The sequence below is a fragment of the Aythya marila genome (assembly GCF_965140915.1).
Source record: "Aythya marila genome assembly, chromosome: Z".
In the NCBI taxonomy this organism is placed as follows: Eukaryota; Metazoa; Chordata; class Aves; order Anseriformes; family Anatidae; genus Aythya; species Aythya marila.
This window is the reverse complement of record NC_139080.1, coordinates 12,593,839-12,620,974: the sequence shown is the minus strand read 5'-3', so window position 1 is coordinate 12,620,974 and position 27,136 is coordinate 12,593,839. Positions and strand designations below refer to the sequence as shown.

The window sequence follows — 27,136 nt, the reverse complement described above, 5'->3', positions numbered from 1 at the left end:
CAATTCTTGGGACATGAACAACTATTAACGTGAGTTAAAAGCTATCTAAGAAATAGGGAGAGGAAGTAGAAATAAATCACTTGGTTTATTGACATAAAAATCAGAATTCATATTGAGCAGTCCTGTAGTGTAGATGAAGGGAAAGGAGCCAACAATACAGCAGCAGCAATTGCAAATGGGTTACTTAAATCAGTCAGTCTGCGAAATGATGTTGAATTAGGACTATAAGGATGTAGCGAGGCTGTGCAGGGACAAAATTAGGAAGGCCAAAGCTCATCTAGAGCTCAATCTGGCTACTGCCGTTAAAGATAACAAAAAACGTTTTTATAATTACATCAACACAAAAAGGAGGACTAAGGAGAATCTCCATCCTTTACTGGATGCGGGGGGAAACTTAGTTACAAGAGATGAGGAAAAGGCGGAGGTGCTCAATGCCTTCTTTGCCTCAGTCTTTAGCGGCAATACCGGATGTTCTCTGGATACTCAGTACCCTGAGCTGGTGGAAGGGGATGGGGAGCAGGATGTGGCCCTCACTATCCATGAAGAACTGGTTGGTGACCTGCTACGGCACTTGGATGTGCACAAGTCGATGGGGCCGGATGGGATCCACCCAAGGGTACTGAGGGAACTGGCAGAGGAGCTGGCCAAGCCACTGTCCATCATTTATCAGCAGTCCTGGCGATCGTGGGAGGTCCCAGTTGACTGGCGGCTAGCAAATGTGACGCCCGTCTACAAGAAGGGCCGGAGGGCAGACCCGGGAAACTACAGGCCTGTCAGTTTGACCTCAGTACCAGGGAAGCTCATGGAGCAGATCCTCTTGACAGTCATCACGCAGCACTTGCAGGGCAAGCAGGCGATCAGGCCCAGTCAGCATGGCTTTATGAAAGGCAGATCCTGCTTGACGAACCTGATCTCCTTCTATGACAAAGTGACGCGCTGGGTGGATGAGGGAAAGGCTGTGGATGTGGTCTACCTTGACTTCAGCAAGGCTTTTGACACCGTCTCCCACAGCATTCTCCTCAAGAAACTGGCTGCTCTTGGCTTGGACTGGCGCACGCTTCGTTGGGTTAGAAACTGGCTGGATAGCCGGGCCCAAAGAGTCGTGGTGAATGGAGCCAAGTCCAGTTGGAGGCCAGTCACTAGTGGCGTCCCCCAGGGCTCGGTGCTGGGGTCGGTCCTCTTTAATATCTTCATCGATGATCTGGACGAGGGCATCGAGTGCACCCTCAGTAAGTTTGCAGATGACACCAAGTTAGGTGCGTGTGTCGATCTGCTTGAGGGTAGGAAAGCTCTGCAGGAGGATCTGGATAGGCTGCACCGGTGGGCTGAGGTCAACTGCATGAAGTTCAACAAGGCCAAGTGCCGGGTCCTGCACCTGGGGCGCAATAACCCCAAGCAGAGCTACAGGCTGGGAGAGGAATGGTTGGAGAGCTGCCTGGCAGAGAAGGACCTGGCAGTATTGGTGGATAGTCGGCTGAATATGAGCCAGCAGTGTGCTCAGGTGGCCAAGAAGGCCAACAGCATCCTGGCTTGTATCAGAAACAGTGTGGCCAGCAGGGCTAGGGAGGTGATCGTCCCCCTGTACTCGGCTCTGGTGAGGCCGCACCTCAAGTACTGTGTTCAGTTTTGGGCCCCTCGCTACAAGAAGGACATCGAGGTGCTTGAGCGGGTCCAGAGAAGGGCGACGAAGCTGGTGAGGGGCCTGGAGAACAAGTCCTACGAGGAGCGGCTGAGGGAGCTGGGCTTGTTCAGCCTGGAGAAAAGGAGGCTCAGGGGCGACCTTATTGCTCTCTACAGATACATTAAAGGAGGCTGTAGTGAGGTGGGGGTTGGCCTGTTCTCCCACGTGCCTGGTGACAGGACGAGGGGGAATGGGCTTAAGTTGCGCCAGGGGAGTTTTAGGTTGGATGTTAGGAAGAACTTCTTCACTGAAAGGGTTGTTAGACACTGGAACAGGCTGCCCAGGGAAGTGGTGGAGTCACCATCCCTGGAAGTCTTCAAAAGACGTTTAGATGTAGAGCTTAGGGATATGGTTTAGTGGGGACTGCTAGCGTTAGGTCAGAGGTTGGACTCGATGATCTTGAGGTCTCTTCCAACCTAGAAATTCTGTGATTCTGTGATTCTTCCACACTGCTAAGTGAATAGTCACTAAAATGGCAACTAGTATGATTAATGACATAATACAAGTGACAAATCACTAGGTGGATGAAATAAAAAGTCTTTTTAAAATATATGTTATGGGATTCGAAATTAACTATCGATAATTTCAAGAAAATATAACTGGCCATTACCATGAACAGTGCGTTAACAGTGCTGTTCGGTCTACAGTCTGATAGAAAAATAAATGAAATGTTAGGAAATGTTTGGGAAAGAATGAAAAATAATTCAGAAAACATCACACTTAGCTCTGTGCCATGGCCTTTTTCCACAACACCATGTCCAGAGAAGGATATTCTGGAATTAGAGGCTTGAGAGCTGCAACAGAAACAGGAGCAACTCTCACTGGAATAAAAATTGAAAACTTTGGAACTGTCAGTCTTAGAAGATGAATAGACTATGTGATAAAAGTGTAACAATGAAACATTGTTCAGAAGCTAGAACAGGACTGTTTCACATAACAGTAATAAAGCAATAGTAAAGTAATAAAGCAACTTAAATGGAATATTGGCAAACTAAAAAATTGTAACAGATCTTTGTGCAAAATGAAGATGACTCTGGCACTTACTGACATGTACCTGTGAGGCTAAGGATTTAGCAATGCTTAGACAGAGACTGAACAACTAACTGAAGTTCACAAAACTATACGGTACTAACAGTTAAGGCTGAGGATTCTGCAGTTGGGGTAAAATGGCACACTTCAGGATTCACGCCAATGCACACTGAGGTTGTGATGAAGATGAATGACTCAGTATCCGCCTGCTCTTGGACTTCTTGCATATTCTTCTGCAAAGCATCTGCTCCAGCTGTTCTGAGAAACTAGACTGGCCATATGGTTCCCATAAACCTTTAGCAAATTCCTACCTTCATGTCTTGAACTTTTAGGATTAGAGGCAGTTTAACGCTAGTCTTGCAGCACGATGCCCCTGGAGCTGCAGAATTTGGGGCTGTTACCACTTAAGTGACCAGCGAGGGACTCACGTTAGGCTTCATAAACGTGCTGCAGAGTGCATCTGCAAGGTGGGGACAGCGACACCTCCCCTGCATTTGCTTTGTGCCAGCGTGGGAGTAATTACACACCGTGCTTGCTTCGCTTCGCATTTAATTTCCCCGTCTTTTTGTGTCCTCCGCGCACAGGAGCCGCGCCCGCCGGCTCTGCCCGAGGCTCCCGGCGGCCCCTTGCTGAAGGACTGAGGAGATGGCGGCCCCCGCTGAGGGGCGGAGGAGACGGCGGCTCCCGGGGAGGGCGGCCTCGAACCGGCACTCCCCGCCCCGTCACCGAGAGCCCCCCCCGTTGGCGATAACCACCACGGGCAGCCGCTCCGCCCTCCCGGAGGCACCGAGCCGCCGGGCTCTGCGTGTCCCCTCCCAGAGGCCGGCCCCGAGAGCGGCGCTCCGCGGGCTGCCCCCTCACGGCCCCGCCGGCCGCACACCCCGGCAGGAGGCGCCGCTGCGGCCGTTGGGGCGGCCGTGACGGCTGCTGGCGGCGGGGCCTCTCTGCCCGCCTGAGTGCCGGGGTCGGCAAGGAGAGAGCTGATGAGACCAAATCCAAAGCTCTAGTCCCTGTTCCCATTTATACGATTATATATATATGTGTGTGTATGAAGGTGCTTCTTCATCATAATGAGAAACCAACCCATTCCAGCGTGCGAAAGGGGTGTTTCATACGCAGGCAGGCAGCACGCCTGTGCGGGCTGTGATGTTTCAGTCAGACCCGGGCACGTCGCGAAGGCAAAACCTGACCTCGCCAAGCGAAGAGGCTGGCCCGGTGACTCCTTAAGTCCCACGGAACGATGCTGCACAGGTAGGTTTTGTTGGCTGGGCTCTTGCACGTCTGCTGTGTGCACCCCCGGAAGGGCATTTATGGGGAACGGGATAGTGCTAACACAAAGTGTTTTGTGTGACAAGTGGTATTGGCAATGCCAAACACAGCTTGTCTGGTGTTTTATCTTTATTGTAAGTTCCTGGTGGTGGTCTGACAGAAATCTCCAAGTTGCGTTTCCGTTGAGCAAAAGACAGTACCAGGTAATGCATGTTTGGGGATTTATCAATAGAGCACCCCAAAGCGGTTTCTACTTGCTTTTAGTAGTCTTGAATCCCTGGTCACCTGAACTTCCTGTACCTTCCCAAAACGCTGGACCTGACAGCGGATAGGAAAAGTGCTCACATCCCCACCCCTACTCTGCTCTGAGCACTGGGGCGCTGGGAGCAGAACTGGTCCAGCCTCGCTCATCCGAGAGGTGCGGGACTGCAGAGGTGGACATCAAATCCTCTGTCATCTACATGGTGAGCAGGATCAGGATTTGAGAATGACTCAAATGAAATTGTAACGATCACATTTTTAAGGGGATGCTTAAAGAAAGAAGTGTTTATATTCAGCACGCTTTGCAGGTGATGCCACCAATCATTTTCTACCTCACAGGTTAATGAATGAAATAAAAACAGCAGGGGGAAGTGTACACTTTCAAGGTCTATGTGATGCTACAACTAATTTAGCATGTTTAAGTTAATTAATCAATCAACCAGCCCTTTTAGTTTGTGCTTAGGTTTGAGCACTCATACTCCCATTTATTTATATGCCCCAAATTAAAGGATGTGTGAGTGTTGTTGGGTCACAGCCTTACTATCTGCACAAACAACATGAGTGTTATTTCTATGCCACTTTGTAAGGATTTATGAAATTTAATATTGGTACAGTGCCCTGAAATTGGTAAACCTTTATATGGCAATGGATTTTATAGCCCTTGCAATTCGTATTTTACAGGCTTTTATGATTTATTAAAAAATGCTGAGTACGAGGGTGTTGGAAATGTCAGTGTTTATAAAACAATTTTTGGTTATGTACCTTGGCACAGTCCTGCTGGTCTAGTGATACTGTTACTTCTGGCTTTGCATCACTGCTAGAATTACATTTTAGTGACAACACTCCCCAAAATATTTTCTTCACTCAGGCGTTTGAAATAAAGCCAGTTAAGGTTTCATTTTTCTTTAAAAATTCTGTTTAAGTATTGCTGGGGGAGGATATTTTTTTGGATGTTTTAATGCCTTTTACATTTTGCCTGTATAAAGGTGAGGACTGTGCTCTACAGAGATGCATGTGTGTGATGTGCTACACTGTGTTTATAAACCCTTTTACAGGCTGTCAGCTGAGTGTCCATGCCTCAAGTGAAGAATTATTTTATTTTTTAAATTTCATATCGAATGCTATATACCCATAGTGAAGTTAGGAGTCATAAGTGGAATTGTTTGGGTAGAAGAACCCTTTCGACACTGAACAAGAAAATTGTATTTAGATTCTGCAGCATTTAGAAGACTGACTGAAGAGAGGCTGAAGATGCCTAAAAATGTTAGGGCCTGATTTTGCACAACTTTGCCTGGATGAAGAATCCTTGCTATCATAGTTCCTCTCACTGATGACAATGAAATTATTTATGTGGGTTATGAACTATTTGTATGACAAAGAATGTGCAAGAGTCTTAACCGTACAGTAAAGCTGCCCTTGCACAAATTCTTCCAGAAGTTTTATTTTGCAATAGTCAGTTGGATGAACTTTTCCTTTCCGCATCCTGCATATGATGAAACACTTACTTGACAATGTACTCACTGTTGATCCAAACAGGAATGTGTGAGGTAATCTATCACTTCCCCAAGCTGTAATTTGCAGGAGTCTGTGTGAGTCCCAGGAAAGCAATGTGCTTGGTAATATATTTAATACAAGGAGTCTGAACAGTGTGCAGTGCTGTGTTCAGCATTTACCACTGAAATACAGTCGCTTCTGTAGCAAGCACTGAAATACATACAGTATACATTTAAAGGTTTAACAAAAAATTCATCTCCATTTGTTTGAAGTGTTTTATATGCTTCAATAGTGCTGAAGCTGTTTCTTCAGATAAAGCACTCTGGCATGGTTTTGGACCAGTCACTGAGAACATATTCTGTTGAACATTTTTGCAAATTCAGAATTCACGAGTACTTGTTGCAAATGTATTGATTCGCTGACATTCTTCACTAGAAGAGTGTTCTAAATGTAAATTTTCAGTTAGCTTACAAGTTTGGCAATATTACTAAGATGCTGAACCTGAAAACCTGTTGACTATATAAAAATAAAAGGTTAAATATGTATTGAATGTCAGTAGAAGAAGGTCTTTTATATCTCTGCCAGTGGAAAACTCTTCTGATTAGTACTGAAGGTTTGACTGGATCAGATTTATTTGATTTTTATTTTTTTTTTGTGGTTCCTGATTAAAAAACAACAGAAACAACAACAACAAAAATAAACAGCATGCAGGTAGAAGGGATTTAGATGTAAATAAATTAATCAATCATGTCTCAAAATATCTTAGCAAAAAAATAAAATCTAATGCAAAGTTGCTTGGAAAATCCTGTCATCTTGGCACTAAAAATAATTTTATGAATTGGTAGAAAAAATATCTTGATTTTTGAGAGAGTTGTCCTATACAGTAGTGAATGTACTTCATATACAGAAATCAAAAGTGCAAAGGGTAATAATAAGTGGAAATCTAAAAATAGGTTTCCAGGTCTGTATTTAGATTCTTAAAAAAGGTGACCTGATTTTTCAAAGGTGCTGAGCAGCCAGTCATGCATGTGCATTCCACAACAGTTCTCAGCTGCTCAGTGCTTCCACAAACAGCCAAGCTATTCAGGATCAGAGAAGTGAAATTTTTAAAAGCTTTTTCTGTACCTCCTAAAATTGGTGAATTTTACTGGGCTTGTGCCTAATGTAGTGTTCTAAGACATCTCTATTTTGCCTTATGTCATCTTCCTTATTTAAGTTTTGGCACAGGGTAGCCTGGATTATATAGTGAGGTCACTGAACTCTTGGCTGCCAGCCTTGTTGCACTCTCACTTGGCTGTGAATGGACTCTGCTTTATCTTGCAAAGTTCAGTGAGTATTTATAAAACTGGAACCACAGTTCTACTGCAAGTTTGGAAAACCCTGATCTTAGTCAGAACGTTTTACTATTTCTTCACCAAAAAATAGATAGATGGAAACGGTCCAACTCTGGAAATAGACAGATGTCTTTTTCTATGTATATATTAAAAAAGGGAAACAATATTTAAACATGAATCTAAGCTTGGATAGCGAAGTATTTTGTTAATTCATTCTACCCCATACTTTGTATATATTTCTCTTCTGCCCAACACTGCAGTTTTATTATCTGAAGTACAGGTAGTTTTCTGTGTTTTTAAAGCTTATTGGAGAAAAATTGGTCATAATAGTACACAGTTTAAGTCTGATGGTCCTTGAGGCAAAGTGGTAATGGATGGATCATCAATTGGTATAGTCAAAATATTTCCATTTTCTTGGAAGAAACTGTGATTTCTGGATCTATGCCTTCCACTTATATGCTATTTTATTTTTATATTTCTCTTTTTCTTCATATATATTCCCACAAAATAACAGGCATATTATTTATTTTTATTTTTTTCAAGTAATTGCTGTGAACAACTTATATTCATAAATGGCAGAAGGCCTTTTTTTTTTTTTTTCTTTTTTTTTTTTTTTCCTTAGTATTTCAGTAATGTAAAATTACCTTTGGCAATGTAACAACTCAAATTACAGGAAACCTATTTTTCCCTTAAACTTCCTGCCTGATTGCATATCCCTGCTTAGTTATTTGTGAAACAAATAAAACAATGTTACACACAGCTTCTATGTTACTGCTTAACTTCATTTGGTTTGGGTTCTGTGAGTCGGGAACTATCAACCTAAGCTGTAACATCAAAATGAAGAAGGATCTGTACTTTTAGTTTGCAAATTACAGTGGAAATATACAAAGCTAATGAAATTCATGATACAGTGTATCAGTGAAGAAACTTGCTAATGCTACATCACATATATCATATAAATCTCTCAATGTAGTAACTTGATTCTCTGATTTTACATTTGAATGCAGTAGTTTTTGTGTGTTGTGTAACGCTTACTAAGATGTGAGCGAAACAGTTTTGGACACAGTTGAAGGTTTTGTTGGACAGATATTGGTAGTGAGATTATTCGGAGATAAATCAAGAAAATGATCTTTAAGTATTTATTTATTCATTTATTTGTCATTTTTTACCGTGCAAAGTTAAAATTATAGTTTCTGTTTTAGAATGAAAGTTTTCCTATGAGGTCCACATGAAATGGTTACAAAGCCCAAAGAGGTATAAGCTATTATTTTCATTCAAGGAATTAGGGAGAAATAGAATTTTTTATGGATTAGCTTTTGTCATCAGTGTTACATCTTTAAGGGAAATTATGAACTACTTTTTTTTTTTTTTTTCAGGTTTAGAAAAAAAACTGAAAAAGGTGTAAAGGATTCAGTTCTGTAGCTAACCTAACCTGAAATATCTGATGTCAGGATTGGTTGTTTGTAAAGAGTTATACAAATAATGCATACAGTTCTGGGAACAATAAAAGCTCAGGCACACTGGATTGACATTAGGGATTTAAAGAAATTCTTGGTATGAAACTGTGGGAAGAAACAATATAAACATGAGAGTCCTGCCACCTAACTAGTCAAATGGCACTCAAATGACAAATAGCATTAAAAAAAAAAAAATATTGCTAGTTTTGCAGTGAAATCTTTAAAGTACAGTTTCTCATATTGCTTTCAGTTAAGCCTGATTTTAAAGCCTAATAGAAAGCAGAAATGCAGAACACAATGTAAGGTGTGGACACTTCCATATTTTGAAAAGTACTTGGTTAATTTACTGGAAAATGGGTTACAGCTTTCTTAACGCTAACTAGTCCCTGAAGTAGGTATTGGCTAGTCACTGGGCAGGAATTCAAAAATCTGGGATATGTTGCATACCTGTGACACCACAGAAATCCTAATTCCTTAAATATAGCTACTCAGTTTTGTAATTAGCTGGAGAGGAGCACTAGTCAATGAAATAAATTTGAACAGAACACAAATTTGAAGGAGAAAGTAACTTTTTTTTCTGTTATTTTTATAATAGGTTTCTAACTTTAAATACAAAAATATTTGGTATGGATATGAATTACATTTTCAAACTGCAGCAAACATGCAAGTTAGATAATGAAGATGCAACCGTTTATTTCCTTTTGAATCTCAACATGAAAAAATAACGCTTTTAAAGTTAGAAATAAAAACCTTCTATTGAGATTACAAATGCCTTATGCCGTATTTTACCCTCTTAAACTCTTGTTTTGTTTTGGCTTTTTTTTGCTTTGCTCTGGAAGGAATAGAGACATAGCACTGACATAGGTTTTCCTTCTGCCTGAAAACTGGAGAGTTTGGTTTGGATTGTATCCATGCTGTCCTTAGTTCTCGAAGGTTAGATACCATTTATCTGTTCTTTGTGCAAGATGGAGCAATAATAATAATAATAACTCTAAAATAGCGAAAACCATCAGTGTCCTGCCTTTATATATATATATATATTATTTTTTTTAACATATATTTTCTGAAGTTTCTAAAGTAAAAGCAATAGAAGGGAAGAGTGGAACGTCACAGCAAAGGCCTCATACACCTCATGGGCATATATACCCATTATATGGATATACCATTATATTCTAGCTACACACATACACCTCATGGGCAGTGCTGGCTCTTGGGATACCTGCAAAGCTGTTGAAAGCGGTTTTACATGATTTCTGACACATTATTCTGACCAGTGCTTCCTAGACTTGGGCAGCACAATTATCTCTCCCAAAATGCATCTTTGCATTTTCTTTCAAACTCCACTTAAGAAATGCATTCTCACTCTGAGCATATGGACCAGTGTAATTTACCAGTCACCTGCAGGGTCAGTGCTAATGCAGTGCGCTGAGCAGACTGGTGGGGCAGGGATCCCAGCACTGGGTGAGCAGAGCAGAGCAAGCACCAGCCCGAAGAGCCAGGCACCTTCTGTGTAGGGGCGCTCAGACCAGAGCACTTCTGCTAGTGCTTCTGCGCAGGACAGGAGGCCGGAGCCAGGAGGTCACGCAGATAAGATCTCAGCCAAGGGAACTAGGCGTTTCTAATGTATCTTCTAGGCACAGGCTTATTTTGAACTTCAGATGTAGAAAACATTAGGCCAAGACCTTTGTAACTCAGCAGCTTCAGGGGAACTGTAGCGAGGAAAAGAGAGCCCAATCCCTGGTGATTATTCATGGGCAGGCAGACAGGTCCTGCATCTGGACTCTTGGCTGAGGCTGGTGGTTTATTGCAGTCCCAGCAGCCAGAGGCAGCCCATTTGGCAGGTTTTTCTGGTAACTTTTCCAACAGCCTTTTTTGTCCAGAAGTACCAAGCTGCTGAGGACTGGAGCGGCCCAGTCTTAACCAGGCATTAGCCAGCCTCTGTCTGTCTGCGTCCTGCTGGTGACAAAGAGGAGGGGCGGCTCCAGCCCACCCCATTTCCCTGGTGTCTGCTTGCACCCAGCCTTGGCTGCTGCTGCCTGGTCCCCGGGACAGACTCAGGCTCTGCCTGGCTGGGTGCCCCCTGCCTCTGCCAGGAGAGGAGGTTGCAAAAGCGGTTCTCCTCCTTCTCCCAGCACACAGCTGTCCACCCTGGCAGCAGCAACCTTAAGTCAGAAAAACAAGGAGAAAAACACAGAGTTGCTCGCCAGTGTTAAAATTAGCATGTTGACATGATTGTGGTAACTCCTTGATGCTGTTTTTTGATGCTGTATTAGATCCACAAGTAATTCTGCTTTGCTTTTTCCTTGGGGGTTAGCTGCAAATATTTTGTGTTTAGGTATCTGAAAAGTTTAAAACATAATTGGAAATTGATCCAAAGGTTATATGCATAGCTAATACAAATACATTTTTAAAGCTCTGTTATGAATGGCCTCATTGAGGAGTGAGGATCTTACTGATGAGCTACGTGGAATACTTTCCAGGAATTACAAAAATATTTTCTCGTTTTTCTTGGATAGATGCAACACAGTTCTCTGAAAATGTTAAGTAACTGTGGCAGCGTCAGCAATCTCTGATTAAGTATCCTTAGAGCAAGAAAATTTACCCTTTGGTTCTAAAGCAGTTGATGGAATGTATCTTTTTTGTATTTACTGCAAGATCAAAATATGCATGTTTGTCTTTATGGGATACCATTATATTCTAGCTAAACATTTTTCTTTTGAAATCAAGCAGTTGTGATTTTTTCTTTAGTGACTTCTGGGTTTAAAACTGTTAGTTGTTGTTTAATTTGCAGTGAACTTTCCTAATTCCTGCAAACTCCTTACAGCCTTTTAACTCCAGCAAAAAATAACTCTGTGATAGAAACTCAGTTCTTTTTTTCACAGGAGTTGACTCTGCTAATTCCATGCTTTAGAGTAGCAAATGTACCTTTAAAAATATTGCTAGCATGTAGGCTTTGATAAGACTGTGGAGAATATGAAGGTGCTTTAATTTTTGAGTTTTTCCTTCATTCAATAGGAATAGAAGTACCTCATGCTTTTTTTTTTTTTTTAATTATTATTATTATTTTTTTTTTTTAAGGAGACAGGAAAAAAGCCTATTACATTGAGTAATTATATTTCAATGAAATACTTTTTGTTTATGTGTGCCACTCCCCTCTAGTGAATAGCAGTGGAATTGCTCCATCTCATGCCATGTCATGGACCACCAGCTGCAAACACAAAGAAATTTTCTTTAACTTTCAGTGACAGAGAATAATCTTTTTTTTGGAGTTGAACAATGTGAGCTTTTTTGTGCTTTCCCTATTAAGGACAAATCAGATCTTCATTGTTAAGGATACCAAGTTTGCTAAATTCAGTCCTTTTTGTGCATATAATGCCCATGTAAGTACAAAATTAACTTCAGGGACAATGACAAAGCTATGAGCTATTACTGCTGTGTCTGTAGATTACTGGATTTATATAATAGTGTCTTGCTTTTTGCCCCAGCTTACATACATGCAGCATTTATTTTAACAATGTTTACTTTTTTCTTAATTGTTGCCAGTATTTGAACATATGTACACACACACGCACATATATATAGTGATTTTTAATTCCTCTATGTTAATGTTTGCTTTATTAAACCTTTAAGTAACTGATACCAATGCTGGCGTGGTTTGGTCACAGATAGGTGGGCAAGCCAAGGTAAAAATAACAATCTATGTATTTTCACACAGATGTTTTGGTATAATCACAGAATCACAGAATCATCTAGGTTGGAAGAGACCTCCAAGATCACCCAGTCCAACCTCTGACCTAACGCTAACAAGTTCTCCACTAAAACATATCCCTAAGCTCTACATCTAAATGTCTTTTAAAGACCTCCAGGGATGGTGACTCAACCACTTCCCTGGCCGAAAAAATAGGGTATGGTATGCATTCTGTAACATGTCAGCCAACGTGATCTCAAGTGGAGGATTTCTCTGGCAAAAGGCCGGTCATATAATTCAGTAATCATGCTAGTCTGTCTTCATTACCCATGGAGAGAAATACATGCATTTAGGGCACCATTCATCTCCTAACATACACAACTGGAGCAGGTCAGATATCTCATGCCTAGAACTGTGTTGTTTCTTTTGACTTCCAATTACAGACATCTCAAACTATTAAGACTTGTGTATGTGGTGGTCTAAGAAAATACTTGCATCTGATTCTTTGCTCTTTAGTGGTTTTGTTTTTGTTTTTCTTTTTGTTTTTATTTTTTGGCACAATAAATGGGTGATTAAATGGTGGTAGTGGTGAAAAGAAGTTTCTTTCACTCTGACAACCAAGGTAGTCTGTTAGACTTGCACAAGCTATGAAGGTCTCATTCTTAGTAAAATGAGTAGCCTGAAGAAGTCATGTAAGGAAGATGTAAAAATAATGAACTCTAAAATCAACACTAAATTTGGTGCGGAGCATGTATGTATTTTTAAAAATGTTTCATTAAAAAAATAAGAACAAGTATCCAAAGTTATTTTCAGTCATATCTAATGAATGCAGAGCTATGCATGAGAGTAGATTTAGATCTCTAGAATTTCATATGTTTATATATTGTACACATGCATTAAAACTGACATTAGACATTCACTTCATACAGTTTTCTTATATGTCTTATACTGCTTATGCACTTAATTTAAGCATGGTAATGCTTAAACACGTACATAAGCATTCAGTGACTCAATATACTGGATTTTGTGTTTCCAAAAGTTAGACATACTTCCTTTCTTTTTTCTCTTATACAATAAATAAATACATAAAGTCTGTATTTAATATTTCACTCTGATGTAAGCATGTAGGTGATAATCAAGTGTAAAGTAACAGCTAGCATGAATTTGTCAAGAGCAAATCACATCAAACTTTTTTTTTTTTTTTTTTTTTTTTTGTATCCACAGGTTTTTGTGGCTAATGCATGCATTATGAATCAACAAAACCATGCTTATGAGATACTGGGGGAGAACTGACATGAGAGATGGGAAACCAGTAGTAATAATGGCATATGTAAAATGATTAATAATCTTTCCACTTTACGTAGCACTGGTGAGGTTTTAGTTGCATTTCTTGTGCAGTCTTGGGTGATTCACTTCACATGTGACATTGGAGTAAGTCCAGAGAAGAGCAACCAGAATCATATTTAGAACATATGCCTGTAAAGACAGAGTGATATAATTGTTCAGGAGATAGAAAAAATGAGGCGAGACTTTTAAGTCTTTGAACATCTACAAGTGCTTTGAAGAAAGGAATGCATTGTTTCCCAAGTCCACTGGGAACATACTTAAATTGCAGGAAGGGGAGAGGGGTGTCAGACTTGATATTAGGAAAAAAAATTCTGATGACAATTTTGGAATGAATCACCGTCCTTGTTCAGGGAATGTAACTGAACATTGACTGGAAGGTTGTGAATTATCCTTTGTGATAAGGGTTCAGGAACATGTTAGATCTTAGACAAGCCCTTGACAGGAATGGCACAGGTACAGCTGATGTGTCTGAGAAACAGGATGTCTGTCCTGAGGACCATCTCTGTTCTTTGATTTCAAAATAGATACTGTGATATCATAAGAAATAAAGTTGAGGGAAGAATTTGGAAGAGAGAAATGATGCTGGCTAGGAGAACAAGAGACTTAGCACAACCAGGATCCTGTACAGTAGCAAGTGAATGTTATAAAAAATGGGTAGAAGCTGTCAGGCTCTTTGGACATAGTTGCAGCATTACAGTAATGGTAGCAATGGTCCAAATTTACATCCATCAAAATTAAATGCAGTATTATTTCTGATTTCTTAGGGGCATAAGCATGAACACCATACAGAACATGAGGGGAAGAAAATATGATTTCCAAATTTACTGCTTAATGGAGTCTAAAAACCAAGCAGTTACTACAATTATGTTGTACCATAAATCATTTCTGTTATCCTGATGGAAATCCACTGCAAGTTTGAAGTTTGCTTAGACTACATAATCAGACGTGTTGTTTGAAAAGGCTAAAGGAACTTTTTTATTTTTAGCTAAAACAAGCATTAAAAAAAAAATAAGACCAGACTGTGTGGACTCTAGTTATGCCAAACCTGCACTGGGATTTGTGGACTAGCATTTTATTTATGGACTGTGTTGTGCATCACTGCAAATTTTTGTTTTTTTCATTTGTAACAAAGAGATAAAGTCTTGCTTGTTGCTGCATACCGCTTTTAGAACTACAGTTGAGAAGTGCTATTATGGAATTGTTATTAAAAATAATCTCTTTTCCAGAGAGATCAGTGCTTGCCCATCCAACGTTTGTGTTTGAAAAGAAGGACCGTCCTTTGAAGGTAAAAACTTAAACTTTTGTTTTGCACAGTTGATCAAAAATGATGAGACATGAGGATTCTATAAACAATGATCCTTACAGTAAATCAAATTTTTAGCTCAGATTAAGACTTGTAATAATTGGGATCAAAATAGAACAAGGAATAGTGGAAAGCAAATACGAGACTGTTTTTAATACGTATATGTTGGATTGATGTACCTTGTGTCCTGCTCTAGAAAATGGCTGTTCTATTCTCCTTGACCTTTCCACACTTATATTTTTTTTCCAGCGGCCGGCAGAGGACCCAGTTTGCAAAGCTGAAAATGGTAATAACCACCTCACTGAAGCAGTATAATAATACACTGAGTTATTCATAGGATCTGACTGTTGCCTGTGAAAATAGTGTTTGGACCTTTATTTTGTATGAGCCAGGACAAATTTCCTGTTAGTAGACTTAGACTACATAGGTTGTAGAGCCACCTATTATGTCCTAATGTAAATTCCCCTGTCTTATTTCAAGAATTCTTGGCTTCTTACCTCTCATATTTACCAAAAAGCTGAACTCCAGAAGCCCTGAAAAGGAGCCAAGTATATTCATCAGCTACATTTGCTCCTATCTGCCCTTTCCTATTTGTTTTGGCCACAGCATAATGTTATTTCTCATATTTAAAATCCTCTGAGCCTATGGGCTGTTGTAATCTGATTCTAAGTGCTTGATTTTAGGTCCCCTGAACTTAATAGAAAGAAAGAAAGAAGATTCCCTAGGGCTTTCTACCAGGTGTTGATTGAGATTCTAAGACCTTCTTTTGGTTTTAGGTACTGCCTTAAGGCTGTTCCTGTAAGTCATTCCTAGAATTTATTGTGTTCAAGTTTTAATTCTGTATAATAACATTATGCTGAAATCACCTGCAAATCTGTACTCGCAGAACATTATATTTAACTTTCTTTAGATTTCATCTGTTGTTCCAGAAAACGTGCAAGATCATCATCTTTTACTTTTCAGAAGTCTAACTCACTGTCTAATACAGGTATGCTATTTAGATCCAATCATGTTTTAATTACCATAGTTCTGTATTCTTACCTGGTAAAGAAGAGAAGGTATTTTCCTATTTAATAAATGTTTCTGCTTTGTAGAAATGAAGACTTAAACACTGATATAAACTTCGATGGTAATTTCCAATAAAAAGGTCTTAAAGTAAAAATAAATTGTTTTCCCATATTTACATAGTATTGTATAAAATACTGAAAAATGTGTAGATTTCATACAGTTTCTTTGAGTTGCTCACACAGTCAGTGGAGGAGGAGGGCTGGAAAGGAATGAGATGTCTTGGTTTGTGGAAGAGATCAATGTTCCTTGAGCAAACCCTGAAACTGTAAAGCAGTTTTCCAAAGGGACCCTCTTTCTATCCAGCTGACAGGTGACCTCAAAGTCCCTTTAAGGATTGTGTGTTGATTCCATGATATTCAGGGGAAATGCAGACAAGTCACTGAAGGCTACTAAGCAGTAGGACTAATCTCTTTTTTACTGTATTTATTTAGCATAGGAACTGGGAAGTTTCTCCAGGATTTAGGCATTAATTGTGTAAATTATATTTGTATTTATAGTTTTCATTTTTAATATTTATTTTAATTTTTGCTTTTATTTTTATTTAGTTCTGTGACACACCTAAACATAGCTAAAAGGATTTAAGATAATCTATGTTGGATTTACCCTGAAAATTACATCAAAATAAAGTACAAAAAATCATACATATGGTAGAAATTTTAGAGTTTGCCTACATCAAAAAATAAATCAGGGTACTAGAGCAAGTATGAGTGTTAGTTCTCTTGACTGGTCGCACTATTAACCAGTAGCTTACTCCCTGGTTCTGTTTTGAACCTCTCTAACAGGCAATCTCCAAGACAGTAGAGTAGAGTAGAGTAGACTGTAGAGTGGCTGTAAGCAGTGTGCCTGAACCAGGCTATAGCACTTGGCCTCAGAGACCCCTCTGATTCAGCAGTATAAACATAATCTAGTGGTCTACTTCAGAAAGCTGGTAGATGGCATATAGTAATTTGTTCTGCTGCCAGTTAAGACATGACATGAAATTAGCTAGCCTTAAAATTAATCTCTTTGCTCCAAATAAAAAGAATAATGTCAGTTTCTTTTCTTTTCAGATACAAAACTTGCTCAGAAAAGAGGGAGATCATCTTCCTTTACCATCCTTCCTACCTTCCCTCCCTCCCAGCCAGGTAATTAAAAAAAAACAAACAACAAACAAACACAAAACCCAAACCAACAAAAAACGACATATAATATAAAATATAAAATATAATAAAATATATATAATAAATATATATATAATAAAAATAAATATATTAAAATATAAAATATTTGTGTAGAAAAGTAGTTAGCTACAATAAAGACATCTGCAGAAGTTCTTTTTTCTGTAGGACAGATCTGGACAGGATTGGGCTGGGCTTGTAGTGAAGAGGAGAAAGGAATATTTTAGGAGGATTGGTAGCACGATGTTATTTGAATTTGTTTTTAGGGAATCATGCACTTCTGGGGATGAATCTTTAAATAAGTTGCAAGTAGGCATTTTACTGCATGAGGTACAAATAGTAATTGAAAAAAACACAGAATGAAGTTAAAGTAGTTACATGAATTAGTTTGCTTGCAGTTTATTAGTAGTTGTTCCTATAGGAGTGTCGTTTTTATCCCAGGAACCTGTCTTCCATCTCACCAGTGACCTTGTGAGCATTCTCCCACTTACTAAGAATGGGGAAGACAGCATGGTCTGAAATCCTAGTCTGTCTCTTGTCAGGATCAGGTCCTTGACAGACTTTCATGTAAGGGATTTCTAAAGGGATCTTACGGGGCTTTGTTACAGCAACAAATGACATTCTTCCTGCAATGAAAAAGCAGTGATCATGTGTAGAGTATCAGTTGTGTGTAATTTTATAGGACATGGTACATGTTTACTATTACTTGCATGTTTCTGGCTGGCATGTTGTGTCTTTGTAAAAACAGTGAAAGTATCAGGAGTGCAATGCCATCACTGCAGTAAGTTATGAAAGCCTTTTGACTAGAACAGGGCAGGGTACATCAATTTATTTCCATGTTCTTAGGTCTCATTTACTCATTTTAAAAAAGCATGAGATGGGACTAGGTTGTATTGCTATTTCAATGGCTTTTGCAAACCAGCAGCAAAAATGCGTGATTTCCTGGTTTTGAAAGCTGAAGAAAGATTTGAGATTAAAGCATCTGTTCATATCCAAAAGACTTGTATCTCTGGCATAGCCAGAAAACCCATGGTACTTAAGACCCATGATACTTAAGATTAAGATATTGCTTGGATAATACCAAAAGAAGCCGGGGGGGGGGGGGGGAGGTAAGAGAGGGAGGGCACTTACAAAATCATTAATTAATAATTTAAACTTTTTCATTTTTGATTAAGTTTTAATTCCATGTTCTTTAGTAAAGAAGAACAACATATTCATGACCTCAGCTCTCCTTCGAAGAAACACTGAAGTCAAAACTACAAAAGAAGGTAATTACCATTGCATTATTTATTCACTATAGCTTCACAAAGATGCTCTTAAAGGATACAGAAGAGATAAAAATGTCAATTCTCCTGTAGACTGAGTAATATGCCAAGTGTCTTTGTGAGGTTCATCAGTTACTTTTTTAACAGTGTAAATATCTTGTGAGCTCTGGTCTGAGCCTCTGCTCTGACTACTTAATTCCTGAGTGGAATGAATATGGCCTTGCATAGTGAAATCCTACATTTCTAATAAACGACTGAATAAGGATAAAACTCTACTGTTTCAGAAGTCAATGAAGAGCCCCCCTTGGCATCTGCAGGTGCAGGATTAAATCTGAAATACTGGAAGACATGTCTAACACAAAACACTACTGATTTGTTTGAACCTAAATATGAATAGGTTAGTATTTATATTTAGGTCCAAATATATATTTAGGTTCTAAATATAAATATATATTTTATTTAGATATATATATGTATATATTATATAATGCATCACCCTGTTATCCTGATAAGTTGGTGTCACAGCAGACTTGTATGTGTTTTAGAGGTATTATTTTTTTTTAGAATATATACCACAGAAACAATAACAATAAATGTTATTTAAGTATGCTTTGAAGTTTTCAGTTAAAGAGGCAAGACACATTAGTATGAATTAGATGTGGAGAAAAAGTCTCTGTTTAAATATTTTGTCTTTGTATTTTGCAAGGATCCTTGTCACAAAGTCAATTGCGGAATGTTATTAGACCTGCCATTTTACAACCCCCAGAAGCCCTGACCTGTCCTGAAAATCCTGTAGTATCTCTAATGACTAAGCAAGAAGCACATATTCAGGTAAAAGGAAGAGTAATTTTACTGACTAATTTATGTTTGGAGCTCAATCAAATTAAAGAACAAAAAACAAATGAAAAATCAGTGCTGTTTAAAAGTGGTTAATTATTCCACTGCATGATTTTCAAGGAATTTCCTGTATCTGTTTGAGTGGAATTGATGGATCACTGATTACAGTGGGAACTGTTAAACTGGTCCTAACCCTGTTTAGAAAAACATGTCTTCTTTGCAGTCTGTCTCAATTTTCAGATACCAGGTTTCTGTGGGTGAATCAAGTTTGGGGATCTATATTTTACTTATTTAGAAAGTAACATTTTTATGTTTTGATTAAGGGCACTGGCTTAATACGTAGTTGGAGGAAGATTTGCTAACTACCACATATATAAACCTCAGTGACTCTGGATTTCTAGCAGACCTGTTTAGAGCAGAAAGTAAACTTGGACTGATTAATTCATCTGGTTCTGTTATTCCTAGTTACATGAAGACAGCTCTTATTCCTTAACTGAGAATTCAGTAAGTTCTAAAACAGCAGCAAGGTCATCTATTACCATGAATCCTTCTAGCTCTAAAGCAACACGGTAAGTTTATTATATTTTTACACTATTTTGTCACTCTGCCTATGGCCTGCCCTTTTGTATTACATGTCTAAGATGGTACTAAGCCTATCTACATCCACACAGTACTCACTGGTATTTGTGTGTGGTGCCAAGATTTGTGGGTGCTGACATGAGTTCTGTACACCATAAGGAATGGACTGCTGCCAGGAAACAGTTCATTTCTCCTTAGCAACTCCCAAGCCAGAAACTATTTTGGTTTGCCATTTCATGCAGCTTTGTCAATTCAAAATATGTCTTGGTTTTGAATGTTTACAATCACGTTTTCTCTTCGGAGAACTCTGTTCTGATTGCATAGCTGCCCATTTCATAAGCAGATGGAGAGAAAATCATTAATTACCAACATATGTAAACATATTGGACACAGAATGCATGAAGAAGACCATGCAGGACTGCTTTGGAAGACATGGTGAATGCTGCAGCTGATGTGCTACTTCCATGTACATACCGGAATTTCTGGCATGAACAAATAGCTGCAGTGACTGTGATAGGGTGGCATCTTTGTGCACAGGTTCTCCAGGATGGACTTTTGAATTTCTGCATGAGGAAGCTAATTTCTTTGGACTGGGACGCTTTCTCTCACCACTGCTTCTGTATATAACTGAAGGAACTCATACTAGTGCAAAAGAGGGCACTTGAGAGCTCACTTCTCTCTGGAGAATCATGAGAATGCTATAGGTCTGTCAGCTAACCAGTTTAGTGCAGACAGGTTATCCCATGAGTATTAAAACTGCTTCCTGATGGTTGGTTAAAGTTTTTTACCTGGAAATTGTGATCATCTGGAGTATACCTTAAGATACTGATTAAAGAACGGTACTTCAAAATTGCTAGGACCACAACCAACAATCTCTGATGTTGCATCCTTTCCCCCTCCCACCCAATGAGAGCAGAGAGCGTGTTGACTGCAAAGGAATCTGTTCAAGTCTTCTTCAGAGCCTGATGGACCACAGGTAAAGAGTCTTGCACACACATTTGGGATGCAGAGTGCCAGGCTTCCGAAGAGATGAGAAATTTTATATGCACAGGCAACTTAGATTCTCAATACTTATCAACAAGAAGAGCATTGTTAGAGGGCTCAATTGTTGTTTTTGGAAGAGCCAGCCTGCCCTGTTCTATCACAATTAACGTTGTGATGATATCCTATGAGTACATGCTATGTTTTTAGCAGATTAAGAATGATGGTAATGTACATATTAGAAAAGCTAAAGGAAGATGCTCCTGCCTTAAAATCAGTTGATTTTAAGCCAAAATTTAAACCAATATTCCAAGTCCATTTACCTTCTGTCACCTGTACAACATCTGGGAACAGAGGCTTGAGTGGCTTTGTTTTCTGAAGTAGAAGAATAGAGAAATGCTATGCAGTGTTTCAGTACTGACAAGCTACAGGACTTAAAAGTTCTTACAGTGTTTCATTTCCTTTTCTTTTTTTAAAAAAGGGATTACAAATCTCCTTGTATTCTGTGCCTGATTAATTTTGTATATCAGAATTGTGGTAAATGTAGACTTAATTGCCAAGCTGAATACTAATTTAAATATGACCAGGTGCTTTCTGGTCTTCCAAGATTATAGGAGAGGGCTAGTGCCATTCTTCTGAGTGTCCGTTGCTCAAAAACGTGTCATAAAAATCTTTTTTCTTTCCCCCATCTTCCTCCTGTTCTTCTCTGTGATACAGTTCTGTCAAGAGATGAATGAAAATAATTTGTTAGTCCTCTGCAGTTGCTGCAGCTGTTGATATCACAGGAAACCACCAACAGTTCCATTTCCTGAACTGACTGTAGCTTACAGCAATAAACTAAAGAGGAGAAATTTACTGATTTTCTTGAGTCTTATTAAGTAAATAATTAGTAAATTTGAAATTATTAAAATATTATGGATAATAATAACAATTAAAAATAAAACAAATTTATTAACATTTTAAAGACAACATTTTTTTCTAAGTGACAGAAATACAATGTTGGGAGAATGCAGACTTCTGCTCCTGTATTCATCTTTGAACAATAATTCGCCTGAAAACCTTGCAGTGCATCAGAGCCAGCACTAGAAGTGGCAGCTACTCAGAACCCTCTGGACAATCTGAGAAGGAGCAGCGGAGTATCTGAATCTACTCCCTCTCCATGGTATCTTTCCAGTGTCCTATAGACATTGCTCCTTCTCTGATTCTTCCTTGTTAGTGTTAGTTTCCTGAATTCAGTGTCTCTGATTTGCATCTCCATGTCAGTGTCATCCTGGCACATTTTGTTCTTGCCCTGCAGCAACATAAGGGTATTGAGGTTTTAATGAGACTCTCAGGCTGGCACATACAATTTAATTGTCTGCAAAAAGAAAGATCCTGACAGATTGTTTTTTTCTTAAATTTCTCAAAATAATCAAAATCTGTTTCCTGCATTATTTATTTGAGACAAGGTTCTAGTTTTTGATTTTCAGCTCTTCTAGAATGCTATCCTTACTCTTTTGCTAGTAGAGTAGCCTGGATGTAGCAAATGAAATCTCAGAATGGAAATTGATTACAATTCATTGAATTTTAATGGAAAATTGTCTTTACTAAAGGATAAGAAAGTAATTAGTTTAAACATACTTCAGATTCCCTGTTCATGGCATAAAATCTGTAGGGAAGACTTCAAGGCTGAAAAGAGACTGATTTTCTGCTTTTTATATTTTATTTCCTCTTTGTGTTTGTAACACATCAAATATGGATGAAGAATAGTTAAGGAGTATTATTTCTGTGAGTGTAAGGTTCTGAATTAACTGTTAACTACTGAATTCCTTCATACTACATGAAGAGATTTCAAGCACATTGTCACTGTGAACACAAAGACTTAGTTGTAGACACATATCATCAAAGTTGTAGAAGCAAACCCAGCTTATTAACAGGAATATCCTCTGCATGACATAAGTGCCACTAAGCCCTCCCAAGGATGATAAGTGCTCTAGAAGAGACTTGATAAGTGGTGCTGAGGTATGTACTTTGTGTCAGAGCATCAGATTGTCTTCCTGCCAAATCTTCCTTCTGAAACAGAAGGAGACAAGAATGGTTTTGACTGTGACAGCAAGAGAGATACAGTGATAAGTTCTACAGCAAGCATGAACAACCTGTAGGCCTATTGTCAAAAAATGCCAGCAGGAACAATTTCCAAATAAAGAAGTTAATAAGGACTTTTTTAGTGAATTTTATAAAAAATGGATCTTGTTAATTTAAAATGGCAATCGAGTTAGCAGTAATCACAATTAATAATCACAACTCAATTTATACTAAAATATTCTTGATTGTGATCCACAAGTAATATGCTTTTTATAAGTTGTGACTGTATCACTATTGCAAAAAGCATTCTCTTAAAACCTCCTGAGAAGCAAGAAGCTAATTGAGAGCTGTGAAGCTCGGGGAGGCAGTTCAATAAAAATACTTAATGTTTTTTACCTGGAAAACCTAAGATGGTAAGAAGAGGAAAGGGAAAAGAAAAAGTGTTGTTTTAGTGTAGCTTCTGCCAAAACTAGTCACACTCAAGAAACTCCAGATCCTAGTTGTAACATAATTTATCTACAGTGGGAAATTTTCTCCCAAATCTGTATCCCCCAAAACTATTATTTAGTCAGTGTCACAGGACTGTAAATACTTACTTTTCTTCACTTCTCATCTTAAATATATCTGGAGAATAGGTCACTGAAGAACGTAAAGATCTTTGTTTCCTGTTTTAGTTACATCTCATCATAAGCCATGTGCTATCATATGATATCATCTCATGAGCTGGCAATGTGCACTTGTGGCTCAGAAAGCCAACCATATCATGGGATGCATCAAAAGAAGCATGGCCAGCAGGTGGATAGAGGTGATTCTCCCCCTCTACTCTGCTCTTGTGAGGCCCCACCTGGATTTCTGGATTTCAGCTCTGGGGCCCCGAGCACAAGAAAGACATGGACCTGTTAGAAGGAATCCAGACGAGGGCCTCAAGGAAGATCAGAGGACTGGAGCACCTCTGCTATGAAAACAGGCTGAGGGTGTTGGGGTTGTTCAGTCTGAAGAAGAGAAGGCTCCAGAAAGGCCTTACTGCAGATTTTCAATACTTAAAGGAGGCTGACAGGAGAGACAAGGAGAGACTTCTTACCAGGGTGTGTAATGATTGGACAAGGAGTAATGGTCTTAAAGTAAAAGAATGTAGATTTAGATTAGATATAAGGAAGAAATTCTTCACTCAGAGGGTGGTGGGGCCCTGACACAGGCTGCCCAGAGAAGCTGTGGCTGCCCCATCCCTGACAGTGCTCAAGGCCAGGCTGGATGGGGCTTTGGGCAGCCTGGGCTGGTGGGAGGTGTCCCTGCCCATACTGGGGAGGTTGGAGTTAGATGATCTTTAAAGGTCCCTTCCAACCCAAGTCAGTTTTTGATTCTATGATACTACAATTCAAGCTCTGCAGGAGGATCTGGATAGGCTGCACCGATGGGCTGAGGCCAACTGTATGAAGTTCAACAAGGCCAAGTGCTGGGTCCTGCACCTGGGGCGCAATAACCCCAAGCAGAGCTACAGGCTGGGAGATGAGTGGTTGGAGAGCTGCCAGGCAGAGAAGGACCTGGCAGTATTGGTGGATAGTTGGCTGAAAATGAGCCAGCAGTGTGCTCAGGTGGCCAAGAAGGCCAATGGCATCCTGGCTTGTATCAGGAACAGTGTGACCAGCAGGGCTAGGGAGGTGATCGTCCCCCTGTACTCAGCTCTGGTGAGGCCGCACCTCGAGTACTGTGTTCAGTTTTGGGCCCCTCACTACAAGGACATGGAGGTGCTTGAGCGGGTGCAGAGAAGGGCGACGAAGCTGGTGAGGGGCCTGGAGAACAAGTCCTACGAGGAGCGGCTGAGGGAGCTGGGCTTGTTCAGCCTGGAGAAGAGGAGGCTCAGGGGTGACCTTATCGCTCTCTACAGATACATTAAAGGAGGCTGTAGTGAGGTGGGGGTTGGTCTGTTCTCCCACGTGCCTGGTGACAGGACGAGGGGGAATAGGCTTAAGTTGCGCCAGGGGAGTTTTAGGTTAGATGTTAGGAAGAACTTCTTCACTGAAAGGGTTGATAGGCATTGGAACAGGCTGCCCAGGGAAGTGGTGGAGTCACCATCCCTGGAAGTCTTCAAAAGACGTTTAGATGTAGAGCTTAGGGAAATGGTTTAGTGGGGACTGTTAGTGTTAGGTTGGAGGTTGGACTCGATGACCTTGAGGTCTCTTCCAACCTAGAAATTCTGTGATTCTGTGAATTCTCTGATGCTACAATACCTTTACATATTTTTGCAGTATTTATCTGAATTAAAAGTGTATTAGAATGCACTGCCTGTCTGCTTTTCTAAGTTGTTTGGTGGATGACCAAGGAGGGCCTGTGAGGCACTGAGAAGTAGGTTATTCTGTAGGGCACCAGAGCTGCATCAACATGGAGGGATAGTTGTTTATCAATGGTACATTTTCATGGTGCAAAAAATAGGGAAACAAATGTGACTCTTTAAAGCTTCTAGAGTAAGAAGCTTTAGAGTAGAACACTTCCCAGAGGAGGAGAGGGCATGTTCTTTTGCTTGTTGTCCTTGGCTTTCAAGGAACATCCTTGGTAATCTTCATGTAATCCTATATGTTCCTTTTCTCAAATGTTATGAAGAGAACAGTTTCAAATTCTCTTGAAGATTATGTCTATCTGATTGCTTAAGAGGTCATTTTTTGTTTGTCTTTAAGAATGTAAAGTGTGGCAAAGTAAATGCATGAACATATTTTTATTCTTTACTTAGTTCTATATTTATACTTGTAAAAGAAATTATATTATTTAAATAGTTCTAAATCACAGCCTTATTTTGTTCCCACAGAACAGAAAACAGAAGTGTATTATGCAACAGCAATTCTAGTTTTGTGTTTGGAGAAAACATGGATGAGAGAGTTCTGGTAAGATCTGTGAATGCTTGCAGGCTTTTTATCAAGATTAACATACTTAAAGAGTATATATTTTTTCAGAGATTAATACTTTTTTAGCTCCTCCTTTCTTTTTAAGATGTGAGTAGATAGATTCTAGCGGCTGTTGAAGAGATAATATTTATTTTCTTCAGGAGAGGTAGGCATCCTTATTTTCCCATCCTAAATAACTACCATAACTATAAACCCATACCAGTATGCATTTCCTTTCTTTTGCTCATTTTTTACCTGTAAAAGGCTTGTTTAAATACTCCACATAAAGCAGAATAGCCACAATAGGAGAGGAAAGAATGTATTCCCCAGCATTCTAACATTTTTGATCATAGTTGTTAAGAGATAGGAGAAATTAGTATGAATTCTGTTGGGCAGAGAGGAAAATTGAAAACAAATCCTAGATACTGTCCATGTTAAGATACATTGTGCAGCTGTGAGACAGCTTAATGGATCAAGGTCTGAAAAAAAACTTATGACAACAAGGTGGTTCCCAAGCTGAAGACTGTAACGCTTAAAGTGGTATTGAACTTCAGTTTCTATTAGAAGTTCAGTGAAAGCAATTTGCATATCTGTCAGTGAAAAAGCTTCGGAACTGTAGGGGTGGGCTACAGCTTGTGACAAGGATATACGTATAGCATGGGAATTGAGCCACAGTTATTCTCAGGAGCACTTTCTTAGACTTAGGACATATTCTGCAAAATCGAAAGATGGAAATTTTTAATTCCGCTGAGGTTAAGTTTGTGGTGACTGGGAGTTTTAAGTTATTCTGGGGTTTAAATGCTTAAACTGGAAATTAGCTGTTACTTAAAAATCTAAGTCCTTCAGTAGATTTACAGCTTAGTCCAGGGTCCTTACAAAGAAGCCATTCTTCCTGGGAGGATTGTGTATTGATTTTATGACAATAAAATAACGTTGAAATTGCATCATCTGTGTTGGTGTTTGTTCTTAATACATTACAATTCTTAATCATCTCCTTAGTGTGAATTCAAACATTCAGTGGTCTGTTTGATAACAAGTAACATAGCCCTTTCATTTAAATAGGAATTCTTACTTCTCCTCTTTTTTTTTTTTGTTTTGTTTTGTTTTGTTTTGTTTCTTTCTATCTTTCTTTGTTTTTTAGAGCCCTGAAAAGCATCCCAAGCCATGTAATGAAGCTGATTCATGTAAAGGAGAAACAACATCCTTATACATAGAATCTTTTCAAGCTAGTCCACAAACAAGTAAGCATACTCAGCAAACAAGTACAGTTAACTTTTGTATTTTATGTTCGAGGGTGTCTTAGAGGTTGTCAGATGAATGGTGCTCAGTAATTTTCATCTATTACCAAGGTGTCCAGTCACTAGTACACTATTGCAGTATGTGTAGTCTACGCTTAGAAAGCAGCAACAGTTTGTTTTATGATGCTTAAACCAGACTAACTTCAAA

At 39.3% G+C, this 27,136-nt stretch overlaps 1 protein-coding gene across 3 annotated transcripts in view; it reads left to right on the top strand.

Annotated features, from left to right (window-relative positions):
- Window positions 1-3,527: 3,527 nt before the first annotated feature.
- RANBP3L (RAN binding protein 3 like) overlaps window positions 3,528-27,136 on the top strand; it is a 41,538-nt gene continuing 17,929 nt past the window's right edge. Inside the window, exons 1-10 of one of the 3 annotated variants that reach the window (XM_082782650.1) lie at window positions 3,528-3,961; window positions 14,787-14,845; window positions 15,113-15,149; window positions 15,793-15,851; window positions 16,981-17,055; window positions 18,290-18,356; window positions 19,060-19,184; window positions 19,656-19,759; window positions 25,615-25,690; window positions 26,832-26,931. In XM_082782650.1, coding sequence (XP_082638776.1) covers window positions 3,781-3,961; window positions 14,787-14,845; window positions 15,113-15,149; window positions 15,793-15,851; window positions 16,981-17,055; window positions 18,290-18,356; window positions 19,060-19,184; window positions 19,656-19,759; window positions 25,615-25,690; window positions 26,832-26,931 — 883 coding nt within the window. In that variant the 5' untranslated portion in view covers window positions 3,528-3,780. Of the gene's footprint in view, window positions 3,962-14,786; window positions 14,846-15,112; window positions 15,150-15,773; window positions 15,852-16,980; window positions 17,056-18,284; window positions 18,357-19,059; window positions 19,185-19,655; window positions 19,760-25,614; window positions 25,691-26,831; window positions 26,932-27,136 lie in introns of all 3 variants that reach the window. The other 2 variants (XM_082782649.1, XM_082782651.1) reach the window with 2 other exon arrangements.